Source organism: Chenopodium quinoa, unplaced genomic scaffold (assembly GCF_001683475.1).
Source record: "Chenopodium quinoa cultivar QQ74 unplaced genomic scaffold, ASM168347v1, whole genome shotgun sequence".
NCBI classification, from domain to species: domain Eukaryota; kingdom Viridiplantae; phylum Streptophyta; class Magnoliopsida; order Caryophyllales; family Amaranthaceae; genus Chenopodium; species Chenopodium quinoa.
This window is the reverse complement of record NW_018743920.1, coordinates 8,201,984-8,228,929: the sequence shown is the minus strand read 5'-3', so window position 1 is coordinate 8,228,929 and position 26,946 is coordinate 8,201,984. Positions and strand designations below refer to the sequence as shown.

The window sequence follows — 26,946 nt, the reverse complement described above, 5'->3', positions numbered from 1 at the left end:
TATATATATATATATATATATATATATTGTCAAAGATAAGTTTCTAGCACATTGTTTTACGTAGAAGTACTATATCTCTAGTGTTAAATGTCAATGGTGATAAGTTTGGAATTTAAACAATGGTAAATTGATTACTAAATTTCAACATGTATATTGATTTTCACCATGTGCTCTGTACCTTTTCTTTATAACAAATTAAACAGTGGACATTAATTATTATGTCAAAGAAAATCTGGTACAGTAGTCAAAATAAGCACATTGTAGCGATAAATCATGAATGCGTAATTGCATGATTGTGATAATTGATTAATACTCCCAAGTACAATTTGTCAATTTGACATTCCTCGAATATCAAATATTCATGGGTTTACATTCAAAGTATATCAATGTAAATTCAATTACATGGAAACATTAATAGATTTTATAATAAAATTTATAGACAATATGTTTTTTTTTTATTTTTTTTATTTATTTTAATAGACAATATGTCATATACTCGTTAAGTGACTTTAATTAAAATTTTAAAATTATATGCAGTAATAATGGTCATAGATTAAAAAAAAGATCTGATGAAATCTTAAAGAATATGGCAAGATAAAATTGAATTGATCAATAATATCGATTCCTTGATTCCTTCAAGGCGGATGAGGCCTGGGGGGGTTTGTCAAAGAAGTGAGGTTTGGACTAAGTTCAGGTTTAACCTAAGCATGGGCCATGTTGACCAAGCCCTGTCAATTCTTTTGTGACTAAAACTGAAATCTAATCAATAATTTGCTCACGGCCTGGTATAAAGATCTAATGAGTCATAATGACTCATTTTGCAGGCGGTAATAAATGACGATAATGAGATTGAACTTCAATTGTTATTTGAGATTTTGAAAACGAAACTATAAGTCTTTGGTAATAAACCACATACATCTTTGGCAAAACTTGTGTTTTTTTTATTAAAAGGATAGCTATTACTCTATAAGATTTTAATTCTTTTTTCATTTAAAACATACTCCGTAAAACAATGACATTATATCAAATTATTGCGAGTAGATAAGTTCTTATGTTTCATTTTAAAGGTCACTACGAGAGTACTACGTCTTTGGTCGCATTTGCCTTATGAAGTTGTGAGTGTTAAGGACTGAGCTTGTAGTGGTGACGACTATATTTAGAATGGTGTATCGCTTGGGGCACAAGTATATCAGACGATGGTGCTTCCTGTAAATTTCTTGTCTTTGATTATGTAGCAAAAGTGACCTAAGATTAAATGTTAATTAATGCATTTTTAAGGTTCAATTCAAAGTCACGCACAATAAGACGACACTTGATGACAAAAAAGCATAGGATTATCATCGTGCCTTACGAAAATGATTTCTCCTAATTAATATTTTGACCGGCCAAGTGCATGCATCCAAGCAAATGCACAGGAGAATTGATTAAAGCAGATGCCTAATCCCCTTGACTATGACAATAATGTACTCCGTAATAATTAACTAATCGGAGCTAATTCTAAGTTTCTTATGTAAGATTACTATCCTTAATTATAGAGATTAACTAGTTTTAGTCAAAGATGCTTATTTTTAATTATCAACAATGTACGTATAAGGTATCACCTATTAATGTATGTTGATTCACATGGCTAATCTACCCTACCGCCCCTACGAGAAGAGTAACTATGTTACTATATGTAATTATCTAAATACCGAAATTAGACCCTGTTCACTTCACATTACAAAAATAATATTAAGTAAAAATAATTTCAGTTCTGTAAAAATAAGTTCAGTTCAATAAAAATAATTTCAATTCAGTAAAATTCAGTAACTATAAAGAAGAGATATAATAAAAAAATCAATAAAAATAATTTCAGTTCAGCAAAAATAGTTTTAGTTCAGAAAAATTAATTTCAATTCAGCAAAAATAATTTAAATTCAGCAAAAATAATTTCAGTTCAGCAAAAATAAAGTGAATTGAACGGGGCCTTAGTCCTCTTCCTATTGTAATAAATGAGTATAGCCTATGTAACGTATGTTACGAGATAACTACCTGGATTTGAGTTTAGTAACTATCTCTTGTACTCCGTAGTATATATAGCTTGCTATCTCGAAATAGGTAGACCTGTGTTGAATTTTGGTTCTATAGAACACCACTTTTTCTTTTAAAATTAAAACTCTCTATCCCTTTTTATACTTCACAACAAAACATAAATATAAAAAAGAATCGTATGTAGATATCTTAATCAACCACTAATACGGTACTCCATACGATCTTTGATATCCATTATCCATACCAGTCTACTAATCATGCCATTGCCAACCCCGCAAAATTAAAATCAAATCAAAGGGAGATGGACAAGTTTGTCACTAACTAATAACAAAAGGAGTAGGGGTCAAAACGATAGATAAGGTGGAGTGGAACCAAAGTGGAAGATTGTGCTCGTGAAATCAACAGGAAGACTCAGAAGACCCACCCCTTTTCATATCATATCTTTCCCTTTCTTCCGTTCTTCTTTGAACTTTCCTAATCACAAAGGCGGGCTAAGGGCGACTCACCCCTTAATTAAATCTTCCATTTTTAAATCTTAACTTGATTTTCATAATTTATCTTTCTATCATCTTCCTCCTTTCTATCTGTTGAGGTAATCTTTGTCTCTTTCCTCTTTGCTTTTATTATCTTTATTGTTGTTTTCCATAACCAATTTGAGTTTATTTTATTCATTTTCCACCATTTTATACTTTAATCTGAACTGGGTATTAGCTATATATGCTGATTGTTTGAGAAAGTTAGTATCTTGAATTGGGTTTTTTGTCTCGGATGTTCTTTTATGGGTTAGGGTTTTGGAATCTGTCCTGTTTCTTTTGATTATTGATTGATTTAGGATTATTTTGATTTTAATTTTTCAAGCAAGAAGAATTTTTATGGGTTCTCAATATGGGGAATTTTCTGATAGTTTTGTTAATGAAATTGGTAACCAACCTGTTAATGGAATGATGTCCCGTGGATATGATGAATCTCTAAACTATGCCAATTTGTTCAATTACAAAGACCCTTCTCAAGACCTATCTTCCTTGAACCTCCCAAGCCCTTTAGCTAACCCAGATGCACTCAACTTGAGCTTGTTTTCGGGGGCGAGCCAAGGGGGGGTTGAATTATCGGATGATAGTGATTCGGATGATGTTCTTAAGTACATTAGCCAGATGCTTATGGAAGAGGACATGGAGCAGAAACCCTGTATGTTCCATGATCCTTTAGCCCTTCAAGCTACTGAAAAACCTTTTTATGATGCATTGGGTCAGAAATACCCCCCTTCCCCTAATCAACACCCTCTCATTGATCATGGTGTGGATAGCCCGGATGACCGGCCTTGGAGCTCATCTAGTGATTCTAGTGGCAGCACTTGTAGTTCTAGTTCAAATTCAACCAATTATGTGGAAACAACTATGGTTACTGATTTGAGTGATCATAGTAAGCCTTTGGTAATTCAATCTCATCCGATTAGATCATATTCCCAGCCATCAACTCTTTCTCAGTGGTCATTTGGATCATCGAGTTCCTTTGGTGGAAGCACTTCTAATGGTTCAACATTGTCCGCTTTTGGTTTGCCAATAGATATGAATTTCTTTAGTGAGAAAGAATCCATAATTCAGTTTCAGAAGGGGATGGAGGAGGCTAGTAAGTTCCTTCCGAAAAACAATAATATTGTCATTGATCTTGACAACATTAACTTTTCTGATGAATCAAGGCATGATGCTTCATTTGTGGTTGTTAAGAAGGAGAAGGATGAAAATTCACCTGATGGATCAAGAACAAGTAAGATTCACTATCGTGAGGATGAGGATCCAGATGAAGGCAGGAGAAGTAGCAAGCAGTCAGCAGTTTCTATAGATGAGGCGGAATTGTCTGAAATGTTTGATAAGGTTTTGCTATGCCATAACCCGGGGCATAATTGTAGCATCAATGAAGACTCTAAGAAGAGCTTACCATCACCGGCTAGCCAACCACAGGGACCAGAGGTAGGGAAGGGTCGTCCTAGGAAACAGGGTAATACAAAGAGTACAGTGGATCTAAGGACTTTGTTAACACTCTGTGCGCAATCTACTGCATCAGATGACCGTAGAACGGCTGATGAATTGCTGAAGCAGATTAGGGAGCACTCTTCTGCCGGAGGGGATGGATCGCAAAGGTTGGCCCATTATTTTGCTAATGCTCTCGAGGCCCGCTTGGCTGGAACTGGGTCACAGATCTATACCGCCCTCAGTTCCATGAAGACATCAGCTGCTGATATGTTAAAAGCATATCAGTTCTTCATTCGCACATGTCCGTTGAAGAAGATCTCTATTGGGTTTGCTAACCACACAATCATCAAAGCAGCTGAAAAAGCTTCAAAGCTTCACATCATAGATTTTGGCATCCTCTATGGTTTTCAATGGCCTGCTCTTATTCAAGGCCTGTCACATAGAGATGGTGGCCCCCCCAAACTGTGTATTACTGGGATTGACCTTCCCCAGCCTGGATTTCGTCCAGCCGAAAGAGTTGAGGCAACAGGACGTCGCTTGGCCAAGTATTGTGAACGGTTTAATGTGCCGTTTAAGTATCATGCAGTTGCACAAAAATGGGAAACAATTAGAGTTGAGGACTTGAAGATAGAAAGTGATGAGGTTGTCGCAGTTAACTGCCTATATCGGTTCAAGAACCTCCTTGATGAGACAATAGTGGTTGATAGTCCGAGGAGTGCAGTTCTGAACTTGGTGAGGAATGTAAAGCCTAATGTCTTTGTGCATGGTGTTGTGAACGGGTCCTACAATGCTCCTTTTTTTGTCACGCGTTTCAGAGAGGCTCTGTTTCATTTCTCCACCCTATTTGATATGTTTGATACCAATGCCTCCCGGGAGGATCCAGAGAGATTGATGTTTGAGAAGGAATTTTATGGCCGAGAGATCATGAATGTTGTGGCTTGTGAGGGCACAGAGAGAGTTGAAAGGCCAGAGACATACAAGCAGTGGCAGGCCAGGAATATCAGGGTGGGATTTAGGCAGATGCCGTTAGATCAGGAGCTCATCAACATGCTAAGGTGCAAGGTTAAGGGACATTATCACCGAGACTTTGTTATTGATGTTGATGGGCAGTGGACATTGCACGGATGGAAGGGGCGGATAACCCATGTCATCACTGCATGGGTTCCAGCCTAGGTCTTTTCAGAGCTTAATCCAGAACACCTCATGGATGAAAAACTACAGATGATACTTGGGTGTGGCTGCAAGTTGTCAGTGTTAAGAAGGCTTAGTTTAGTAGGAATGAGTTGGGTGTAGCTAATTCGCGGAAACTTGAAATTTTGCTGGTATCAGAAAAGCTCGACGTGATGACAACCAAGCATTGTGAACTTGCTGCAGCCCAATCAATCATATGACACTGCTCAACTCTGGGATGTAGATATCATAGATTCATAGCACGAACTTTGCAGATTATTTCTTTTTGTGAGCTTTCATATGTTAGATTTGTATTGTAATTTTAATACTAAATTGCTAGACCTTAGGTGTTGGTCTTGTTATTAGCTTTTAGAACAGGCGAAGTAGAGCAGTACTTGATTATGTTGTAATTTTTTGCTAGTAGCAAATACAGATAATTCGATCAATGAAGTATTGTATACTAATTTCGTACAACTTTGATTTAGTTCTTATGTTACTGGTTTCAGATTCTAATTTGGAAACTGGCTAAGGCTGAAAATAAAGATTTAGGGAAATTCCTAGAAATTGAATATTTGCTCGTCGTACTCAGAGCGTAGTGAGAATTACCAGTACTGCGAATTGAAAAAGAAAACATAAAAATCACGGAGTACGGGGCATTCCGAGAATTGAACTCGGGACCTCTCGCACCCTAAGCGAGAATCATACCACTAGACCAAATGCCCTTTTTAGGCTTATTTACGTGTCTGACGTAAATAGCAAATCAATCCATATTTGCATTCATACAGCTCTTAGATTGATACTGATATTTTTTTGGGAAAAGTAATCGGATATTAAGGCCTTATTTGGTGGTAGCATTTGAGGTAGCGGTTAGCGTTTTGACCAGTCAAAACACTACTAGAAAAAAAATATAAGAGTGTTTGACAAGTTAGTGGTGTGAGTAGCGATTAACGGTAGAGCTAACATTTAGGTAGCTTTTCACAAACGTTAAAAATAGTAGCGTTTGTTAATTTTTGATTACTTTTTCTAAACAATTTATATTATTATTAATATGTTTTAGTAATATAACCGTTACTTTTGCCAAACACCCATACTATCAACCGTTACTTTCACAGCTAATCTCTGTCCATTACTAATTGACAGCTAGTCGCTATCTTAACAGTTACCCGCTACTTGACCGCTAAAAGCTATCCGCTACCGTTAGTTTTGCCAAACAGGGCCTTAGGGAAAGTAATTGGATATTTAGATAATATCAAAATATATGACTTGAAGGGATAGTTAATGATTTGAAGATTAAGAATTTAGAAATTTTGATTTAATAAATTAATTTTCTTTGTCTTAAAAAAAAAAAAGGAATTTGGAATTTTTTGGAATTGTATATATTTTTTCTATATACTAGTTGTATGTACAAAGCACAAAAAATAAATAGATACGTTCTTCCAAAAAAAAAAATACTTCATCCGTTCCATAATAAAATTTCTGTTTTTCTATTTTAGAGATCTAAAATGTTGTTCCTGTTTCTAGTTTTGGATAGTATGTAAAGACCATTATGCCTCACTTTTTAAACTTTATTCATTTTACTTTCTAATTTGCACATGTCTTGTACTTTTTTCCATTTTCTTTCTCTAACTTTTGTCTATGATTGTACTTTTCACTTTTATTAATGTAGTTCATCCACTTTTTCCTCCTATTTTTTAAATACCGTGAAAAAACACAAATAGAAACTATATTATGGGACGGAGGGAGTAATTAAATAGATACGTGGTTTAAAAAAAAAAAAAAAAAATACGTGTCATCAAAAAGATTCAAAGTACAGTCAAAATATCCGTTCAAAAAAAAAAGTACAGTCAAAATATACGGTTTTTTTTTTTAAAAAAATAACTGTCAAACTGTTTCTCAGTTTCCCCATTGAAGCGCGACTTCACATCGAGGCGACTTGTGATATTTGTATCCTCCGTTGAAGCAGCTTCTGAGGTAAGATGTTTTTCTTTTTGTAATCATCGAATATCAATTTACAATCTAGGGTTTATTGTTAATTTTATTGTCAGTATGCTCAATTTAAATTCGATTATTGAATTATTGGTTATTATTACTAAGGTTATGATAGATTACAACGATCAGTATTGTTGCTAGAGAACCAAATTATGTGTCTTTTCGATATTAATCTCATAGCTCAATCAAATTTACCTTTGATGTTTGGATGAAACTATGAAATTGGACTTTTTTTCTTACCTAAAATTACACTTGTTTGATTTTTCGAGCCTAATTTGATAATGGAATTATTTACCTTTGATTTTTGGAAAGAACTGTGTAATTGGATCTATTTTTTTTACTTAAAATTATATGATTTTTTTTATCCTAATTTGATAAAGGAATTAAATTTACATATGATGTTTGAATGGAACTGTCTAATTGTACCTTTTTCGAGGCTAATTTGATAATGGAATTAAATTTAGATTTGATGTTTGGATGAAAGTACGAAATTGGAGCTTTTGCTGAGCTAAAATTACGTATGGCTGGTTGATATTCTATTTTCCCAAAGAAAACGAGATGGAGAACAGAGAAGATCGGGTAGCTTTAAGGTTATGTGAGAAGAGGATGTGCGTTGTGAGCAAGAATGAAAGCGTGGATCGGATCTCGTGGTTGCCGGAACTCGTTCTCCATGTGATACTTGATAAGCTTCCATTGAAAGATGCAGGTCGAAGTTCCGTATTTGGAAAAGTGTTTGCAGTTCTTACCCCATGGCCCCCTTTTGCTGAGCTCAATTTGGGTCTTTAAAGTCAAAATGACCCTTAAAACCTTTAACGACATAATTTTTCAGCACACAAATCGAGAAAAAATATTAAATAGTGCAAAGTGGGTTCCACTAACGGTATCCGTTAACGGTAGGATAACGACAAGGTTATAACATAGTCACTTAATGTACTTTGAGATTACAACATAGAAGTTCGAAAAGCGTGGGGCACAATTTGAAAAAGTGAATACCACATGGTTATTACGTAGAATAACCCTTTTTTTTTTTTTTGTTGAGAAAGTGGGGCAAGCCTCAATGTCCATCTAAATGATGGTCATGTGTCTTTCTTATTTTATTGTTCAATTGTTTTCAGTAAATCGAAACAGGTCCTAAGTTAAGTTTGAAAAGAGTCAAAGGGAGTATATTTTGACCTTTTTGAACAAACTAGTTAAGAAAAGGCGGAGAATCCTATTCTAAGTTAGCTTCCACGGTTTCTTCGGTTCCTCGTCCTTACACGGAGTATATATCCTCAATCCCATAAAATAACTCAAGGCTCGGCCGACCAATCTTCTTCCTCTTCCCAGAAAATCAAAGGCTAGGAATACCATTACAAATTCCTATTAAAAGAAATACACAAGTCAATATTTTTTATTATTCTTCCCCCATTAATCTGTAAGTTCACTACTCTTTAGTTATAGATTTTTTTTAAGGGTAAGGAAAATATTATTTGAAAACCCTAATTATAGATTGATATGGAGCAATATATTAAGGTATGTTCAGTTCACTTTATCTAAATTTATTCAGGTGTAATAAGTTCAATTTAATTTAATTAGATTTAATTAAAAAAAATAGGTTTTGATAAATGTTATCCAAATATAAATTACAACTTAAATAAGTTCAGTTAAACTCATGAAAATACGGATAAGATATGATAGGTTAAAATAAGATGAATAGTACACCCTAGTTTTCTAGTACTACTAGCAGTAATAATTTTTTTTTTTTTTAATTTAATTTGTTATAAGAAAGAATTATTTGGGAAGAATTTTTATTTTTTATTTGTTTTAATTGATTATTTAAACGATTAAGATTAAATGTTTAAAATAGATGGTTAAGAGTTAAACATTGTAACTTTTAGCAAAAGCTACTTTCACCACTAAAAGCTACTTTTACCACTACGTCATCGAACACACAAGTTTTTAATCATACAGTGTTTTGACCAAGTCAAAACATTAAAAGCTACACAAAAGGTACATAAACACTACTGCTGAACATTGCATGCCCTATATATATCCTTCGAATTTAATAGGATATGAAGAATTAAGGGTTGTTAAAAGTTGACAAAATAATTTCATTAGGCATGTTTGTCAACAAATGCTTATAAATGTTGAAATTTTTAATTACGTATGAGCAACAATTTAAAATTTTGATATTTGGAAAATAGACATTGAGACAAATCTATCAAGACTTCAACTAACTATATTTTTATCTAACACTAAATCACAAAACTAAAAAAACGGAGATAGTAGTAAACAGTGGAAGGTTTTTTTTTTTTTTTTTGTGCACCATATATGATTGGGTGAAGTTATTAAATATTTAGGGAATTGAAAGTAATTGGATAGATATTATTGAAATTTATGACTCGATGGGATAGTGAATTTGGAAATTTTTAGAGAGTAGTATGTATTCGAGTTGTTTCCCTCAATAATGTTGAAGAAAAAATAAATTCTTATTATCCACCGATTTGAAAACAAATTCTCAAAGTACCGTCCATACTCTGATCGACACATAGTTTTAGGCAATTTAATTGATAGCGGTTTTAATTTTTTTTTTTAAAATAAAGGCAAAGAGATTATTAGCGGTTTTAATTTTTTTTTTAAAATAAAGGCAAGAGACCTGTTGCTACTGAAATCTAGTCCTTTTGAACTTATCAATGTAAATGTTGGCGATGTCTTTCCGAATTTCGGCTAAGGAAGCAGTTAATCAATTAAGTGGCAAAGAGACCGCTTCTTAGTAAAATTACTAAAATACAATCTCTTTTTTGGAACTGCTTATCGTAATAGTGGTTTAAGCTGAACCAAAAGAAAAAAAAATAGCGCCTAACACCGATCTTACATGGACGACGTATGTGGGAAATTTGTTTTTAAACCAATGATTAAAGGGAGTTTATTTTTTATTTAACAATATTGTGGGAAATCGGTCTATTCATCCACATACATATTTTTAAAAAAAAAAATAAAAACTTTGAGAAAGAAAAAAAAATCTATATTTGTGCATTTTGGAGAAGCATAAAAAATTGTATATATCGCGTCGGTGGTTTAATTATCTAACCCACCGGCTCTAATATCATGTTAGATAATATAAACTCATCCTCGCCGCTTTGTCATTGTCTGATATTTGGACTTCACCATCAGCTGTTTCTTCTACTATTAAGACTCTTTCAGGAGAAGTAAACTTTTTTTTTATTTATTTAGGAAAATAGAGCAATTTCATTAATTAATGTCAAGTTGGGTTACATAGAGAGTTTAATAAGAGTGATTTTTCATTGATCAATATTAGATAACTAACAAGATATGTAAAAATATCATCATATATTCTAATTATATTAGATAACTAGAATATCATTAATCACTCTTCCTTAATAATAAGAGTGATTTTTCATTGATCAATATTTATAAGGTTATATCGAGAATTTAGAGTTCTAATTATATTAGATAACTAAAAAGATATGTAAAAATATCATCATATACTCTATATAAAACACAATAAAATATTCCTAAAAAAAAAAAAAAAAAAACACAATCAAATAAATAGATACGAAGTACGGAAGTAGTACAGTCTTATAAATATACAGTTTGTTAAAAAAAAAATTGTCAAACTGTTTCTCTAAGTTTTCCCATTGAAGCGCGACTTCACATCGGGGCGACTTGTGATATTTTTATGAATTACAACGATCAATATTGTTGCTAGAGAACCAAATTATGTGTCTTTTCGATATTAATCTCATAGCTCAATCAAATTTACCTTTGATGTTTGGATGAAACTATGAAATTGGACTTTTTTTCTTACCTAAAATTACACTTGTTTGATTTTTCGAGCCTAATTTGATAATGGAATTATTTACCTTTGATTTTTGGATAGAACTGTGTAATTGGATCTATTTTTTTTACTTAAAATTATATGATTTTTTTTATCCTAATTTGATAAAGGAATTAAATTTACATATGATGTTTGAATGGAACTGTCTAATTGTACCTTTTTCGAGGCTAATTTGATAATGGAATTAAATTTAGATTTGATGTTTGGATGAAAGTATGAAATTGGAGCTTTTGCTGAGCTAAAATTACGTATGGCTGGTTGATATTCTATTTTCCCAAAGAAAACGAGATGGAGAACAGAGAAGATCGGGTAGCTTTAAGGTTATGTGAGAAGAGGATGTGCGTTGTGAGCAAGAATGAAAGCGTGGATCGGATCTCGTGGTTGCCGGAACTCGTTCTCCATGTGATACTTGATAAGCTTCCATTGAAAGATGCAGGTCGAAGTTCCGTATTTGGAAAAGTGTTTGCAGTTCTTATCCCATGGCCCCCTTTGTAAATTTGACATTGATGAAATAAGGGAGAATTCCATGGATTTTGTGGATGATCACTTGTCCCAACTGGTACCTTTCAATGTACTTTTTATTTTTTAGGGAAAGATAGCAGGGGCATTTGTTAAATAAAATCAAGTTCCGGTGATGTCAAGAGACTTTGCGGAAACTATCCAATATAAACTAACTCCGACTTTCCGTTTATTTCCCACTTATTAGCCCGACAACTTAAAAGAAATCAAAATATAACTATCAGTAAGCGATCTTTCCTAATATCTTTGAAGTGAGTTGGTGCAACTCCATTGCACGGATTGTTAATTGCTTGGACAGCATTGGAGGCATCACTTTCAACCTATATACGAACATACCTGAGCCTTTTCGCCAAGTGAACCCCAAATCTGATGGCAAGAGCTTCAGCAATCTCTGGTACAGTAGCGTGCACCACCCTTACAGCAACCACAAGCAGCTTTCCCCACTGATCCTGATCACAGATTCACTGCTCCCAGTCTGACGTCGCCACCAGCAGGGACGTGGGCATCAGTGTTGATTTTCACCACGCCCACAGTGGGACAAAGCCATGATGCAGGGGATGGATTGGGTGCTGCTGTTACAGAGCCAAAGACGTGCTCTGTGTATTCGCTATGTTCCTCCATGAGCCTGATAAAACCAGCAGTTAAATAGATTTCGACACCTCTACGCAGCCCATAGCAAAGGTAAAATCTTGCGCAGACCCTTGGTGTTTAAAATTTTCTTGCCATCCACACCCATCTCTCGGCAAAAGAGGAAGAGGGAACATCAAGGAGACACCCAGTTAAATCACATTGACTCCTAATGTCTTTAGCATACTTGCATTCAAACAAATTCCGTAAATCATCTTGTTTTATTGCGACAAATGCTAAAGAACTGAGATGTAATTGAAAAATAAATAGCATGCTTAGCGCATTAATAATCTTGTCCAGCTAGTTGACATATGAGATGGTAAAACAGGTGATACTTCATACGGAGTACTATACTCTTTTAAAGGGATGATTGCTCAAGTCTTGAAATAACGTAGGTTTCAAAGTCATTCAAATTAGAACATTATTTCTGTCCAATCTGGACTACTTAGAGTGAAAACGCTAGCAATTAGCATTAATTAACTTGCTTAAGAAATGATGAAAAACTGAGCCGTGCGTGAGAAATGATCAACACTATCAGTACACTTCTCATAATCACATGAATCCTAAAAATGCCATATTGCTACTTATAATTTCAGACAAAAGCTTCTAGTCTTAAACTATACAACAGTTGAAAAAACAAAATTGGAATTGGATCCTACATAATCCAACTATAATCAATTCGAAGAGATCTCTTTCAAATATATATCTGATTGCCAGAAATACCAGTACTATCATCTCATCTTCTCTGAAAATTGAGGAATCTGATAGAAGCAATGAAGGCACCAGCAAACAGGAGCGTGAAGCCAAGAAGTACAACAGCTGAGACACCAATCATTCCAGGGCCATAGCCATAATGAACATCCAAATACTCCTTAATTGAACCCTGAAACCCATCTCCAACAATGATAGTCTCAACATCACCAAGCTGTGAAGATATAATTCCACGCAGTGTCCACGCTACAGGACAGATGTAATAAAACCAAATCCACCACCCAGGGATAAACTACAGATAGAGAAACAAAAGACGGTAAGTGCAAGCTGTATTAAGTTTACTAACAGAATCCGTCTAACCAGCTTGACTGGGAAATTTTTCTAGATTCCATGAACATTATGATTGAAGCAAAAAAGGGAAACAGAACTTACTCTTTTGGGAATGAGGAATCCTGAATACAGATTCCAAAGTGAGTAAAATGATGAAGATATGACGGCTGACATACTCTGTGTTGGTGTTAAGCCAACACACATCATTCCATAAAAGGTAAAGTAAGTGAAAGTAAGGAAAGTGAAGAGAAGATAGAGCACAAATTTCCCTGCATAACAAACAATGAATTGTAATTATAACCGAAGAATTTCACTTGTTAAGAAATATAATAGTTCCAAATAAATGCTAATGAGATTGCAATAGCTGAGTAGTTAAAATATGAAACAGATTCATAGGAAGACATCACCAAAATATTAAATCTCTGCATATTTATGCCTTTTACCAAATGCTAAAATTCAGTGGACAATAAAAAAAGAATTATATAATGCATAAACAGTCAACTTACTAAATGTCCTTTCAAAACCAATCATGAAGTAAGTGATGATGCCATACGCCAATGTCTGTGCAGCAATATATGGAACTTCAACAAGGGCCTGATTCGAAACAAATGGAAGCAACATGTAAATAGATATATTCCCTGATATGTTTGATACTCATGTTCAGTTGTTTGATACTCATGCACCTGACTGAACATGAGTATATCATTTATGTAAAAATAGAGATAATGATTGAAAAGTATTGACCTGAGCAGCTGCATAAGCAAGTGGAGTGTACATTCCAGCTGCCTTTTCTCTGTAGAAAACTGTTCTCTCGGTGGAAACTACTGGTTGTACAGAAGAAGCATTGCTAACGCCCAAGAACAAACATGCAGAATGAAGGGCTCCCATGATTGTAATCAGGCTAATGATTGAATCCCTTGAAATTAGAACAGGTTCATAAGGAATCAACATAGGTATCCATATTGTAAAAATTGGTTCGATATAATAAATTGAATTTATTCCATGTGAAAAAGGAATCATCATTACTGATGCAGAAACTTTGGTAGTTTATTTAAAGGATAAGGAACTCTTTGGAATCAGAAAATCAGCAGAAATCAGATACAAGAAGAAGAAATTTTTTAGTATGAAAAGATGTTATAGCAAAAGAGGCATCTTACCTTTTTGAGCCAGCACCCCAAAATATAGAGCCAAGTACCAAGGCACAAAATGTAGTGAATAGGAATCTCACAGCATTATATTGAGGAGATCTCCAATACACAAGAAATTGCTTCTTAAGACAAAGCCAAAACTGTGATATGATATCTTGAGAGAATGTTGTATCAAATCGTAATGGTTCTGATCCAGGTGGTGGCATACTCATTTGCTCTATGAGAGCTTCTACCTCTCTGTAGTTGATACACAATGAACATAAAACAAAAACGTTATTGAGAACACAAATATGGAAGAAGCAACCTTATTTCAAAACAAAGGAAGCAACCCCATTTCAAAACAAAGGAAGCAACCCCAAAAAATTACCTGAACTGACTGGAATTTCTGTAAATGCTGGCAAAGTCTTGACCAAGTCTCTCTTCAACAGCAGGGGTGGTAATCTCAAGCATCCAAGTTGCAGGATTATAACCACCAGGAATTCGAGGGATTCCATTTATTCCCTGAGCAAGGAAAAGCACCCCAATTTTTTCATTTAGAAATTCACATAATTATCATACATTCATACTAATGTCCAGTTTGGGTCACTGGAATAATAAACCCAAATTCGAAGGTACGGACACTTCCAAGGTTTTTTAATCAATAATCTCACCTGAAAATAGTCTATCATTATGCAAGAGTGAACTCCAAGCTTTCCTCCATATATGACTTGTCCACCGCGTTTCATAAGAAGCAACTGTGCATCAAAATGTGAAAGTCATAAAGGGTTTCAAAGTTGCATGATTCTTTATTTGCAGATAAGAGCACGTGTATAGCCAAACCTCATCAAATGCTTCAAATATATCAATGCTTGGTTGATGTATAGTGCAGATTACTGTTCGTCCTGTATCAACAGTATTACGGACTGTTCTCATAACAATAGCTGCTGCTCGTGCATCAAGCCCTGATGTCGGTTCATCCATGAAAATTATAGAGGGGTTTGCAACAAGCTCTACACCGATGGTTAGTCGTTTCCTTTGCTCTGTTGATAAGCCAGTAGTACCAGGCTATCCCACCAGAGCATGTTTAAGATTGTCAAGTTCCACCAGTCTCATCACTTCATCAACAAACTCCTGCAATATCATTGTAGCTTACTGATTAAATTCAGGAACTAAAAAAATAGGAAGCCATGTCAACAAGTAATGTTCAGCAAGAGGACTAACTTTTTTAGTTTCTTTACTGATTTCTTTAGGAAGGCGAAGCAAAGAAGAGAACCAGAGTGACTCCTCCACAGTTACTTGAGGAGAATGTATATCATTCTGTTCAACATATCCTGAGATCCTGGCAAAAGTATGCTGCACTTTTGGATAGCCTGAAATCCTAATGTCACCTTCTATATATCCTCCTGTCTTCCTGCCAGCAAGCACATCCATCATAGTAGTTTTTCCTGCTCCACTTGACCCAACTAAAGCAGTAAGAACTCCTGGAGAGAAAACTCCACTCACATTTGACAGCAGCTGCAACTTCTTTTCTGGTAGAACTTTAGCCTTCATGGCCTATACAATTCATAAGAAACAACATCAAATAAACCTGAGCTAATAACAATTATTTCACATCTAACATAAAAGCATATGAAACAGGTGTCATTACCTTTGGCATGTCAACAAAGTAATTGACATTATGAAATGTCATACTAAGTGGTTGAAATGGAAGAATCATTCCCTTCTTAGAACCATTGTTCAAAGTAATTGCCACATCTTTTCCTACATAAGTACACACTTTAGGAGAATGCAATACTTTCAACAGTTATTATATATGCTTATTACGCTAGAGGAGAAGATGACTGACCTTCACCATGTGCGGAATCATCCAAGACATCATCTGGGATCATGGATTGGGCTTTTTTTAGTGCTGTGATGAAGTACATACAGGAAACAACCCGAATACAATTAATTTATATCCTAAAAGAAAGCAAGGCTTTGTTTGCAGCTCCTTCAAATAAAAGTCCAACTCAATAAAAAGAAATAAAGCATTAGGTGCTTACGATTCAGATAGGCCAAGGCTAGTGTAACAATGTTGTTGAACAGAAATACATACGCTAGTAAAGCAATAATTCCAATCCAGTACCAATGACCATCTGTCGACTGTCGGTATAGCATGCAACTCTAAAATATTCTGCCCAACTGTAGTGTTTCCTAAGGCCTGAAATGCACATATTTAGTTTATAAGTTTATTTGTTACTAGCTGGGAATTTTAAAGATACTCTGCAGGCCAGAGAGAAAAGAAGAGGTTACCTTCATCCATCTTGTCGCCGAGAATTCGTTCACAGATATTGCAGTTTGAGCATAGGATAAGGGTGACACCCAGTATGCCCAAATCCACCATCATTTTATCATAGCTGAAATGTAGATAAGCCAGTTAGGGTAGCTTTCCTTAAAATTACAGTATCTCATGTAACTTCAAAGATTCAAGAGGCTTACTTTTTGGAATAATAAAGCCACATAGACAGAGTATAACAAGCAGGGAAGCTGTAGAGCATATATTCGCAATGACCATATATCTTGCCAGCGTAGCCACCATCCGGAAGAGACCCAATGCCATTTGGTGAATAACAAAAAGCAGCAGCATAAAACGAAAAAAGCTGTAAAAAGTTAGAAAAAATTATGAATAAATTGATGTGACTTATTGTATGAGACTATTTGCTTCTTATATATCTCGATGAAGTTTTATTGGCCAGACATACCTTCCAGCTGCAGGAGCAAATCCAACCAGGTAATATACAACACACGACCATGCAACAGATTCAATGACAGAATACGGAACACGCAGAACCCAGCTCGAAAGTGACCATGCCCACGCAGGATAGAAGCAATTGTCTCTTTGCTTGTAAAAAACCGGGAGTCGAAATATCATAAGAGCCAGCTCCGAAAATCCGTTAAACATCATATGTGTGATCCCATAGAAAAGGGATGCAAGATAGACATTTCCATAAGTCACATCTGTAGTCTGTAGCCTTGATTTTAAAAAAGTTGTTCCTGTTATAAATCCCACTAATATGACCTGCCAAATGACAATAGAAAGATAATTGATCATTTATGCAAGAAACATTTGATGCATGCACTATGAAAACAGATTATGTAGACTAGATTACAAAAACAAGACTTACGTGGAAAACTGAAAGTACTACGGAAAATTGTTACAAGTATTGACTAATAAGTATGTATGACTACCATGTAATTATGAGGCAAATCATGAACTATTGTAATCAAGGTGCAATAGTTAGATGTGCATTTATACCTGAATGGTTCGGAAAATATACAGGAAACTTTGCCTGCGTATCAGTAGAACTTCACGGGAGAAACATGCCTTAAAAAGCTCCAATTTTGGTAATGCAAACTTTGTTTTGGACAGAGCTAAAGGATGACTCCTTCTTTTGTCATACGGATCAGATAGAGTATATCCAACCATCTTCCCAAATCGAGAATTTCTAAATGCTTCAGCAATTTGTTCAGCAGAAACAAAACGGTAAGGTTTCGAAAGATCTGCCCAATATTGCTCTTGATCCTTCTTAGAGGTAACCTAAAAGAAAGGCAAATTCAAGGGTTAAATAACTCAATGAACAAGCTAAACTTGTTTTTAAAGACAATGAATTGATAAAAATCAAACCTCCTGTAAAAAGTCTGCAACACCCTTACGAGGGGGCAAGCGAAATCCTAAAGATTCAAAGAAATCCAACACATCTGCACGAGGGCCATGATAGACCATATGACCTTCTGACAAGAGCATCAGATCATCAAAAATGTCAAATGTCTCAGGTGCTGGCTGAAGTAGAGCCATGAGCACTGTCCCGTCCATTTGGTGGACAAAATTCCCCATGCATTTAACAATCTGGAATGTAGTCGAGCTATCTAATCCAGTTGATATTTCATCCATGAAGAGTGTTTTCTTCGGCCCAACAATCAGTTCTCCTGCATTAGGTGAGATAGCATCAAAAGATTGCAAAGCAGTGCATTTCATTAGAAAAAAAAAAAAAAAAGTTGACAACTAGTAGTGTCAGTTGAATGAAAGTATAGAAAACCTGAAGTAACTCTCTTTCTTTGACCACCCGAAACCCCTCGATTCATGTCATCACCAACTACTGTATCAGCACATATATCAAGGCCAAGAACTTTGAGAAGGTAATCTGTCGCAATGCTGTGCTTTTTTCCACCAACTGATAACGCCTGGAGTACATGTCATCAAATAATTACATTATTAGGATTACATTATTAGTAAATTGCTGAGCTTACTCTCTATGTAAGGGGTAGAGAACAAGGTCATTTCTAAAACACAACCTTCATATACGCATCTATTTCTGGGTTCGGATGTATATTTGTTTCTTTCTCCAATTGAATAAGTTCCTCCATATATCCTGCAAATCACATAACCATACTCAATACTTACAATTGCGAGAAAAAAAAGATAACCGACTCAAAACTTCAAGCATATACTTGTTACTGTGTTCTTTGTTTACCTCGTCATGATCTATACATTATTCTAGGACACTAAGAACACAAACCACTGCAAGTAAAACTAATTAAAATACTATATAGATTGCAACTACATGTTAGGAGTTTACGAACTTGATTAGTATCGTTACAGCATGTTACACTCAACATAAATAGCCTCAATCACCACTGCCATGTACTGATTTGAAGTTGCAGACTTAACCTGAAAAGGATTCGCTTGCACCTTGACATCTAGCAGCAAAATCGAAAGTCTCTCTCACTGTTAACTCGCCAATGTGATTATCTGTTTGACTTATGTAGGCTGAAGTTCTTTGCGGACAAAATTCACTTAGCTCATGGCCATTATATGTTATATTTCCACTTTTCTACATACGAAAAAGTCGAATAAGCCATAGAATATTAGTCTAATTCCCATAATCAATCAAGCAACAAGACATACTGAAAACCTCAATTAGTTTACTTATCCACAATTCCACATAAATATTTCAATTTAACAATTACTCCATAATAAACAACAAACTAACATATAGATTAAGAGTCACATGCATTGCATTATAGTACTATATAATGTAAAAAGAAATACACCCTCCGCCCTCTTTTATTTGTCCCATTCGGGATTAGTTATGAACCAAATTCGAACCATAAAGGAGATTCGGGGAAAACAAAAGGGGACGGAGGGAGTAATTCGCAGTAAAAGGATTATGCAAATTTGATGAGTAATATCAAATGCTTCCATTACTTAACTAAGCATGTCCAGTCATAATAAACAGTATTAAATTATACACAACACAAATATAATAATTACAATATTATATTAAAAGTTGAAAATCATAGAATGTGATTAAAGAAGTAACGTTGACCTTTAAAGAATTGTCAAGCTTTCCAGCAAGAGCTAGTAACAGGGTAGATTTGCCTGATCCAGGAGGCCCCAAAAGCAATGTCATCCTGAAATATACCAAAGTAGTCAATTAATTAATCAAATATTATAGATAATTAATACCAAAATCAATTTGAATTTCGAATTATTGATAGCATGGCAAATTTTTTGTATTGAATTATGGCTTTTAGTGACCGAATTCGACGATAAAAGCTCCAAAAAAACGGAATTTTTACAGTCGAATTTGACCAGAAATGCCCATCTGTAATGTCGTCGGAGATATGCGGTTGCCGGAGATAGGAATCGCCGCCGAACGGAAAGCAGAATTGTCGAAATTCGTCGGAAATCGGAATTTAAGAGGGGAGAAAAAGGGATTAGGTTTTTACTTCTATTTTTGGGTTTGACGAAAAGCAAGAAGGAAAGACTTTTTATTCTTTTTGAGATAAAATAATAATTCACCTATATTTATTTTTGTTGATATTATAGGTATACCGTATACTAATTTAAATAAAGTCTTGCTACATTTGTATCAATGTATATTTTACGGAGTAATAATTTTTTCATTATAGAGTTGCAATTAATAATAAGAAACCACATATAAAACGATAAAATAGATCTAATTTCTGATTTAAACATACCATAAATTTCTGTGACTTATAATTTAAACATACCATAAATTTTTGTGATTTCTATAAAGTACTCCTTTTGTTTTACATTTACAAAAATTATTACTCTTTATATTTTAGCACTATTAGCAAACTTTACCTATTAGGTTTGATTTATATATATAGACTCCCTCCGTCCCTTATTTACATGTCTACTTCCCATTTTACACGGGAATTAAGGAACTCAAAAGTCATAATTATATTGGAAATTACAAATATGCATGTGGGGTTAGAGAGAGATATAAAGAAAGAAAAGGTGGTTGGTAATTATTGAAGAGATTATAGAGAAAGTGTTGGAAAATGATGGCAAAAGTACAAAAAAAAATTTAAAAAAAAATTAATGACAATTCATTAAAAAGAGGGAATATTGTCAAAAACTACATTCTTAAAATAGAAATAGACATGTAATTTTGAACCCAAAAAAAGAAAAGTAGGCATGTAAAGAAGGGACGTAGGGAGGACTTTCATGTGCAATTATGTTTGTACTCGTCTCAAAACATACCTTTGAAATGTCAATGTTTTTTTATGTCGTTAATTTGTTATTGGTGACCTTAGTGTATGCAATTTAATACTTCAATCATAAATCATCAATCAGTAATTATCTTTTAGTAACAAAAAAAAGTTATTAAGAATCATAATATACACACACATATAGATATAGATATAAATCCATCAGCAAAGAAACCTTATTATTTATACATGCACTCACACAAAATCCAACCATCCAAGATTTCAGGCGTTTTAATGTGAAATGCAATTTGTTTGACAAAATAACACATACTTGTATGAAGTTACTAAACTTGCTCAACATTCTACATCTTATACAATACTTCTACAGGTAATGCATGAATATTACCTTCCAGGCTTGACATATCCACTGACATTATTCAATATAGTTAATGTATGCCTTTGAGGTCGAGATATCCTCAAAAATTTTAATATACCCTGTAAATATTTCAAAAATTAATCCAAATCAATTTTCATAAGATAATCCATCTGATTGCAAAAAAATAACGAGTTTAGATCGAAATTAAACCTCAATCTTGTCACGAGTAAAATTAATCAATGTAGGTAACGCTCGTTTTCCCGTTTGAACTTCTGCGGTAATATTCAAGTTCTCGAATCTCACTTCTACCTTCGGTAATTCCAATCCATCTCTACAATAATTTTACATAAAAAGAAAAAAAAAAAAAAAAAAACGATTACAAATTGTCTTTAAGATGAACACTAACAATTACATTCAACATGGTTCAACTCAATGTTATGTATGTGTACAACAATTAATTACGTCAAGAAATTAAGAAAAGTGCAAGGAAATCGAATAAATCTCACGTTAAAACCATTATTTCACTTCAAGAAAATTATTCAAAATAAAAATATCCAAGATTTGCCTAACAAATACCTTGTAAACCGTTCTTTAATACCCGAAACAAGATTATAGTTATCTTGTTCAGAAGTTTGAAGAGCACTTTTTACCACTAATTCACGATGATTTCGATCAAGCTTAGTGACATCTATGGCAGAAACTCCCGCTCCTACACCCTCACCATCATCATCTCGACGAATAAGAGCAAATTTGGATCGTTTAAACGAAGGGAGTCGTTCGATAGCATCCCAAATAAGGTCATCTTCATCTTTAGCAACTGTTTCGGCGTTTGAAGGCTTAGGGAAAGAAGACTCTAAGTCGTTAACGTCTAATTCGAAGTATTCGCTACCATTCGAGGCCGCCATGGAAACACCTTCGTGAGTTCGTGTGTTCTTTCTCTCTTTTGTACGTGGTATTGTATGAGGTTACAATTTTTACGAGGAAAAAATAAAGGGTTTTTGTATATGTAATGTTGTACGGAAGAATATATGTAGTAGAAGCTGAGTTAAATCCTATCAAGTACTTCTCTGTAATTATCTTTTATTTTGTTAGTATTTTCAAAAATAAATCTCTTAGCTTTTTTTAGTCTTCTAGATTTCTTTTTAAGAAAATTGTGTTTCTAGAAGTATTTTGTTTTTTAATCTATTTTTATCCTTTCAAAAGAAAATAAAAATATATAAATGGCCGTAAATTATGCTTGATATTGCAACATTGTAGAGTAATGAGCTGATGATTCACACCACGCAAAGAAGATTTTGTGTTTGGTCTTGGTCATTGGGTTGCAAGTTTTAATTTATCATCACTGTAAGGTTAGAAACACACGCAATGTGTGTGTGTGAGTAGTATAAGAGTATACTAATTATGACATTGTATTTGATTGATCGAGTGATCGTATATTGTAAGGGATAAATTTAAGGCTTTAACGAGTATGCATTTGCTGTGTTATAGATGAAGTCTCCTTTGTTCGATCAATTTGTGGACTTAATAACTTCTTCATAGGGACATTAAGAATTTGAAATTATAAAATAATCATCTTGAAGGGAAAAAAATAGAGAGATTACTATCTTTTACTGATACACGTTCAGTAGACGAACATAACAATTTTATTTGAATTTTGTATAAGCTAAGGTATGCTTGAAAGATATGATACAAACAATCAAAGAAAACGAGTACTACATTTATTTTGCTGCTGGTCCTTGTTGATTTTTATTGGAAACTAATGCAAAAAATGAAATTGGCAAGACTGCATGAAAGCAACATCAAGTGAGTGCTATATGCTAATATGCCTAGGACTCTTTAGAAGTTCAATAATACCTTTCCGGCAAAGCTTCACTCCGTAAGCTTTACGTATAACGGAGTAGGAAAAACTTGTGGCAGGTTGTGTGTGTGATCACTGTATATGGCTAGGTCATACTGTTTGAACTGCAGCTAGACTATGTTTAAGTGCATTAGACACCCTGAGTGGTATACCGTTTTGATAACTGGGAAGAGTACCATTTCTGGATAAATGGATGCTCCATTGCTCATGCAGCATGCCCATGCTGACGACAGTTATGCAGATCATCCTCTGGTGCTTGTAATTCAGAGCTGCAATGGTTCCAAGTATGGAATTTACAATGTGCAATGTCACGTTGTTCATCAGGAGGTTTGTTAAACCCACAAAAGTGCAACAGATCCATGGAAGGTGGATCAAGCGCTGCCCCTCAACCAAATCATTTCCAGTAATTTGAGCAACTGTGCGAATCACAAATTCAGGGAACAGGAACCGCATATCACACGACTTAAATCAATACGAAGTACTTAGCATCATACAAAGTGCATACTCGTATGAAAATTAACATCCAGTATTTACAAGAATTTTAACCGAGTCAAACAAGTTCCTAGCAGAATGAATCTCTACGAACAACAAATACAGCTCAACAACAATGCCGCAATATATAGCAAAGGTGATCAATGCTTTACCTGCAGCTAGAATTTCCTGATGAATCAACTACATAGACAGCTAAAAGAACAAATCACCTATGAAATCCATAAAAGGGCACAAAGATCATTGATGTTCCTGTCATTACATTAATTACTCCCAAATCTGATTCAAGCAATTGATCAGCCCTGGATCAAACTACAAAAGTTCATTATATTTAGGCAGAAACAGGATATATACAAAGAACAGATTATATAAAAGGGCAAGAGACATAAAAAAAAAAACGAAGTTTCCAGCTGTTTTCATTACAAATAAATGAAATCTCAACCACAAAATTCGAGAGAAAGTTGCAAAAAACAGAAAAGGAAAGAGAAGGGGGGTCGGGGGTGCTACATATTACATAAAACTTATGAAGCAGCAGAGGTTTCAGCAAGTTTGCCAAATTGAAAGACCACATAGGGTTCTTCCTTTCCAACCTTGCAGCATCCAATTTCTATCCTCATCCACTACAAAGTCTTTGTGGTAATTAGCTTTTACCATGGCCTTTGCTCTACCCACAAGCTCCCTGTCTAATGGCAGCTGCTTAAATCCAGCCCTCACTGTTCTCACCTGCCACTGCTTGTATGTTTCTGGCCTATGAGTCCTCTCAGCACCTTCACATGCTATGACATTAAAAGCTTCTTTTCCATACACCTCACTCTCAACCAGCAGCCTTTCATGATCATCGCGAGGAAGAGTTTCTTCAAATATATCAAATATAGCAGAATAATGGAAGAGTGCCTCTCTAAATCGAGTGATGAAGAATGGAGCATTATAAGTCCCATTGACAACCCCATGAATGAAAAGGCGAGGATTTATCTGTTTGACTAACTTCAAGAAAGCATCCTTTTGACTGTCTGCCTCAACAGTTTCATCAAGTAATGATACAGATCGGAACATACAGTTGACAATTACCAGCTCATCACCCCCAATTTTAACATCCTGTAGTTGTATGGTGTTCCACTTCTGTGCAATGGACTGATACTGGAAAGGCACATCAAATCTCTCACAATAACCTGCCAAACGACGCCCTGTTGCCTCAACCCTTTCTGCTGGTCGGAATCCTTGCTGAGGATAGTCTATCCCAGTAATGCGAAGTTTAGGCGGCCCACCAGGTCTTTTTGCTAGATTCTGTATGAGGCAGGGCCATTGCAAACCCAGCAACACACCAAAATCAATTATGTGGATTGTTGTTGCTTTCTCAGCCAACTTTAAGATTGTATTGTTAGCCAGAAAAAATGACATCCTCTTAGCAGGAACCGCTGTAACATAAGCCCTGTAAGCTTTCAAGAAGCCCGATGATGAGATACGTGCATCAACAATGTTGGCAGACATTGTTGAGCCGGTACCAGCCAAACGTGCCTCAAGACCATTAGCAAAGTATTGAGCAAGCCTCTGGATGTTATCACCATATGGAGAAGAATGCTGCCTTATTTGCTTAAGCCGCTCATTTGCACTTCTAAGATCAAAACTTGCAACTGCTTGAGCACATTGAGTGAGGAGTGTCCTGAGATCCACCTCTTCCACTATATTATTATGCTTCTTACCACGCGTTGTTTTACCCTTCTCTCCTTTTCCCTGCAACTTCTTGCTCATATCAGTTGCTGAGGATTCATTATTACCTACAGCAAGATCATCTTTATCTTCCTTGCATAGAAGTATATCATCATACTGCTTCATCTCAACATAATCTTCATTAGATGAAGCTTGATGCTTATTACTCCTCCCTCCTCCATAAGAACCATCATCTCTTTTATGGTTTTTCTTCCTCCTCGGTTTACTCATCACCTTAACTCCTTTCTCTGGTGCAAGTGATGAAATTGTGCTAGCAGGAGAAGTTGCTGCCCCATCTTTACAATCATCACTATTACTCGACCCCGATGATTGCGAATTCAGTTCCAAGAACGATTGGGAAAGATCATCTAAGCTCAGAAAAGGTTCAGATGGTGTTTGACTTTGCACCCAATTGGACTCAACACCAAAACTATTATCCCAGCACCTACCTAAAACATCATCTGGGTTTTCAATACTTTGATCTAAACATGAAGTAGGTTTATTAGAAGGTGAATATTCCTCTACTAGAGCATCATATAAAGATTTCTCAGTGGCTTGGAGAGCCCTGTAATCTTGTACCGTAGCAGGAATTTCATCTAAATTCTCTTCCAAAAGAATATCACTTAAAAACTTGAGGCAAGCATCAGAAAAATCAGGCACATCTGAGTTTATGAAACCCTTATTGAAATCAACTAATGAGGGTTTTTTATCAACCAAATCATCGTTTCCAAAGATTTCACCTTGGCTGATCCCATTTCCAAAGTTTTGATGGGTGTTAACGTTTGAAATCAAATTTGGGTTGAATTTGAATTCATGACTCACTAATTCAGGATCAACGAGAACAGGATACATCAAATAAAACCCAAAAAAATAGGTTTTGGTTGTTTTTTCTCTCAGACAAAAGATCAAACAAGTGGTGTGTATAAAATTCTAATCGGCTTGAAATACAAATTCACAACAAATGAATCAATCAATCAAAACCCACCAGCTATATGATTGATAGATTTATTATTTAGATGTACGAAGAACCAATCAAAGCAGAATTTCACAACATGATAAAAATTGAAAATTTGGTTTTTTGGGTGACTATGGAAGTTACTAGTACTCCGTATTAATTTAGTGAAGAAAAAAAACAGATAAGAGTTGCGAGGAGTAGTACCTGGAGGAACAGAGAGAATTGTAGAAAATGATTTCAAGATCAATAGTCAAAGGGGATGACCAGCAATCACTCAAAACCCGAATTCATTTTCGTTTTTAAAATAAGATGAGTTAGACGATGTTTTCGAAATAAGATGAGTTAGACGATCCTTCAAGGAACAATGGAATATACTCTTTCTTTTTTTTCTACTGTATTTTTTTAAAGCAAAAAGCAACTCTTTCTAGAATAGTGTCACATGGCCCCGTGGGGCATATTATAATTGCAGTGTATCATACGGGCGATACGGCTAACTGAGAATGGTGCTAGAGTTGGGCATGTTAGGATTGTGGGCTGCTTGGGGTTCGATATGAGCCTGGCTAAGCTAAGCTTGTCGTTAGCCAGACAAAACAAAAGGCCTGCTAGTGTAGTGGACCATATGATTTACATGAACATCGATTTTCAAAATTTCCCTTGAGTCTAACACGAGCCTAATATACTGACCAGTGTGTTGACGTGGTCATTTCTATCTAATCAACAAAATTTCAAGATATTATACAAGAGTTTATTA

At 34.9% G+C, this 26,946-nt stretch overlaps 2 protein-coding genes, 1 non-coding gene and 1 pseudogene across 3 annotated transcripts; 1 reads left to right on the top strand and 3 right to left on the bottom strand.

Moving 5' to 3' along the window:
- The first annotated feature begins 2,181 nt into the window (after window positions 1–2,181).
- On the top strand, window positions 2,182–5,645 carry LOC110688401 (scarecrow-like protein 33). Its single transcript, XM_021865139.1, has one exon. The coding sequence runs from the start codon at window positions 2,904–2,906 to the stop codon at window positions 5,172–5,174; it is 2,271 nt and encodes a 756-aa protein (XP_021720831.1). The 5' UTR covers window positions 2,182–2,903; the 3' UTR covers window positions 5,175–5,645.
- A 176-nt stretch (window positions 5,646–5,821) lies between these two features.
- On the bottom strand, window positions 5,822–5,893 carry TRNAP-AGG. Its single transcript has one exon. It is a non-coding gene; the product is annotated as a tRNA-Pro (tRNA).
- A 6,696-nt stretch (window positions 5,894–12,589) lies between these two features.
- LOC110688399 lies at window positions 12,590–22,106 on the bottom strand (annotated as a pseudogene).
- Window positions 22,107–23,813: 1,707 nt separating this feature from the next.
- Window positions 23,814–26,578, bottom strand: LOC110688398 (scarecrow-like protein 30). Its single transcript, XM_021865138.1, has one exon. The coding sequence runs from the start codon at window positions 26,090–26,092 to the stop codon at window positions 24,074–24,076; it is 2,019 nt and encodes a 672-aa protein (XP_021720830.1). The 5' UTR covers window positions 26,093–26,578; the 3' UTR covers window positions 23,814–24,073.
- Window positions 26,579–26,946: the final 368 nt, after the last annotated feature.